The sequence below is a fragment of the Epinephelus moara genome, chromosome 8, assembly GCF_006386435.1.
Source record: "Epinephelus moara isolate mb chromosome 8, YSFRI_EMoa_1.0, whole genome shotgun sequence".
NCBI lineage: Eukaryota > Metazoa > Chordata > Actinopteri > Perciformes > Serranidae > Epinephelus > Epinephelus moara.
In genome coordinates, this window is record NC_065513.1 from 42,648,953 (window position 1) to 42,652,336 (window position 3,384).

At 41.8% G+C, this 3,384-nt stretch overlaps 1 protein-coding gene across 1 annotated transcript in view; it reads left to right on the top strand.

Moving 5' to 3' along the window:
• Positions 1 to 891: 891 nt before the first annotated feature.
• slc2a8 (solute carrier family 2 member 8) overlaps positions 892 to 3,384 on the top strand; it is an 18,675-nt gene continuing 16,182 nt past the window's right edge. Inside the window, exons 1-2 of the mRNA XM_050050220.1 lie at positions 892 to 1,291; positions 1,400 to 1,559. Of these exons, the coding sequence (XP_049906177.1) occupies positions 1,465 to 1,559 (95 nt within the window). The 5' untranslated portion in view covers positions 892 to 1,291; positions 1,400 to 1,464. The remainder of the gene's footprint in view (positions 1,292 to 1,399; positions 1,560 to 3,384) is intronic.

Consider the following 3,384-nt stretch of genomic DNA (forward strand, 5'->3'; position numbering starts at 1 on the left):
TGCCCATCCTGACTACCGTACACCACTGAGACATTACATACAAAAAAACTGCAAACAAAACCAGACTTTTCATGCCAGGCTTTTCAAAGGTGTCCCCTCCCATTGGAGCCCTGGGTGATGGTATCAGAAAACTATCAGAGGAGTATGACTTTAACGCAAAATCATACTTTACAAATGGGTGTAAAAAGTGCCTTTAAAGACTGAAACATTCCATCATAAATATGTCACACATTTTTATAAGTGCAACAGGCCTAAAAAAAAATAAAGAAATTTTGCGCTTTCCATTTTAGAGTAGGAGATTCAATTCAGTGAGGGGGCAAAGGTCAAGCCAACACAGTTGGCCCCACAATAGTTCCTATGCTTAGTGTAAAGACCAGAAAAGGCCTCTGTGTAGTTACTGCTGCCTATTTATAAGCCATAAACAATACTGAGACAACTCCTTATGGTTCTGATGTTGGTGTTAAACCATAGTGTTAAACACATGTTTTGTACATTTTTTTAAAGCCAACAATTGTGAGGAAATTTAACATATGACAATGTAACATCCAATTTTTTTTATATTTTTTTTTTTACAATTTTTATTAAAACGGCATATTTGTATTCATAGCAAACGTCTCAACTGAATGTCAGAGTTAGAAACATAAGTTAATATTTTATTTTATTTTTATATATAATACAGCGTTTCAAATGTGGTACTCTTTAATGGTATGTGCTCAATTTACGTATAATAATTTTAAATAAATCGTCAAATAATTTTCTAGTCGCTGCGTTGTGTTAAATTTGGATGTAACCATGGAAACCAACTTTAAGCGCGCATTCAAATGTTTCAATTTGAGCGAGAGCTTCCGCTTCCGTAACTTCCGGTATCGTTTCAAGCTAGCTAGGATAGCGTCAAACCGTGTAATGATAATTAGTATTTACATTTGTTAATAGTGTTGTAGCCATGGTGTAGACATGGCATAGACAATAAATAAATACATTAATGAATAAATTAGTAAATAAAACATTAGCGCTTAAAGTTATGGTGCTGACTGCTTTTCACCTACACAGGTATTTATGTTAGCTACCTGCGGCTAATTCTCAATGCTTCAGTTTGTCAGTGACCTTATCTTCTAGTTCCCATAAAGGAGGTTTGACGATTAAAAGTGCGCGTCAGCAGCTCCACTGAGACTTTTAATTTGAAAACAGGAAATAGCAGGCACAAGTGATAATCAGCTGACCCAAATGTTGACAAAGCAAGTTGGCCGCTGGTGGAGGAAGCAGAAACCTTCGCTGGCAGTTTCGGCGATGAGTAAGACTCTCTGGTTTTAACAACTGAAATGTCCGATGTTTACTCGCAGCTGTCTGTGACACGGTCCCGTTTCTTCTCTCCGCCCTCGTGTCGCTGCTCGGCTGCCAGTTTCTCCTGAGCTGTGATCCATGTGAAGGGAGGAGAAGCCACCTGGAAACATTACTGCTGTCAGTATGGACATCCAGAACGAGAGGAGAAGGCTGCTGGATGCGGAGGATGGAGATGAGGATCCGACTGGACTCCTGTCCGAGCAGGATGCTTACCTGAGGTCAGCTGACAAACACAGACACACGGTGACGAGCTCAGTGGAGCTGCTGTCAGCACACACTGTCAACACAAAGACCAGTGTAGATGTTAGCATGTCTCAGCCCATTGAAATGACACACTTCATATCACATGTGACTGTTAGGCAACTAATGCTGGTGTGTTCAAAACATTTCAGTTCTCATTGTCTGTCATTCAGTTTCCATTTGTTCCTGATCAGTGTAGTAATCAATTGACACCTGGCCTACTTACCTAATCTATGTAAAACTGTGTTCTTGTTTGGCAAAGTTCCAATATCATTTTGGTAATAAACCTGCACAATACAGCTGCTTCACTGTGCAGCAGTTAGGAGATTGTTCAGCCAATAAAATGTCACATCATGTGATAAATGTCCATCTCAAGCACTTCAGATAGCTTGTTTTGTTCAACCAGCAGTTCGTCGTTGTAAGTTAATTTTCTTGTAGTCAGATAATTAATCAGACCAACAGGTTTTTGCTGTTATTTCTTCCACGCCCGACAGGAAGGGATGGGAGCCCATGTCCTGCAGTTTGTAGTTACAGAGATAAAACTTGCCAACACACCAGTACTGTCCTTGAACTGATTAGTCACACACTCTAAATGCTTTTGTGTACAACCTCAACCCATATTCAACTGAATACAGCACAAAGACAAGATATGTTCAAACTGATAACTCTATTGTTCTTTATAAGGATTCACTCATTCTGAATTTGATGCTTGCAACACGTCCCAACATGGGACAGGAGCATGTTTACCACCATGTGACATCACCTTTTCTGCGTTTGGGAACTGAGGACACAAACTGTTGAAGTTATGAAAGTGAAATTCTTTCCCATTCTTGCTTGATATGTGACTTCAGCTGCTCAACAGTCCGGCGTCTCCATTGTTGCATTTTGTGCTTCATAATGTGCCACACGTGTTCAGTGGGAGACAGGTCTGAGCTGCAGGCAGGTCAGTCTGGTACCTGCGCTCTGTTATTGTGGAGCCACGCTGCTGGAGCACGTTCAGAATGTGGCTTGGCTGGAAGTAGAATGTGGTCTCGCCAGAATAAGCAGGGACGTCCCGTAAAAAGACCTCGTCTGGATGGCAGCATATGTTGCTCTGAAACCTGTATGTACCTTTCAGTGTTCATGGAGCCTTCACAGAGCTGAAGTGACCCATGATGCCATGGGCACTGACACACCTCTGTACCATCACAGATGCTGGCATTTGAACTTTGAGCTGGTAACAATCTGGATGGTCCTTTGCCTCTGTAGCCCAGAGGACACAATGTCCATGATGGACACGTCAGACCGCTTTGTGTCAGTCCGTCTCAGATGAGCTCGGCTCAGAGAAGTCGGTGGTGTTTTTGGGTGTTGTTGATTTCTGGCCCTCACTTTGCAGGGTAGATGCAGTGATGAACTGTGTTTACTGACAGTGTTCCTGAGCCCATGTAGTAATATCCTTTATACAGTCATGTCAGTTTTACATGCCAGGCCACCTGAAGGGTCAAAGGTCACAGGCATTCAATACTGGTTGTCAGTAGTGCCTCTTCTGTGCAAAGATTCCTCCAAATTCTCTGAATCTTTTGATGATATTATGCATCATAGATGAAGAAATCTATAATGCGATTGTGAGTTGAGAAACATTGTTCTTAAACTGTTTGACTATTTGCTCACACAGCTTATGTCAACGTGACCATCCTTGCTTGTCAATCAATCAATCAATCAATCAATCAATCAATCAGAGAGAGAGAGAGACAAGGAGAGAAGGTGCCCGGTGTATTATAGGGGGGTCCTCCGGCAGACTAGGCCTAAGTCAGCCTAACTAGG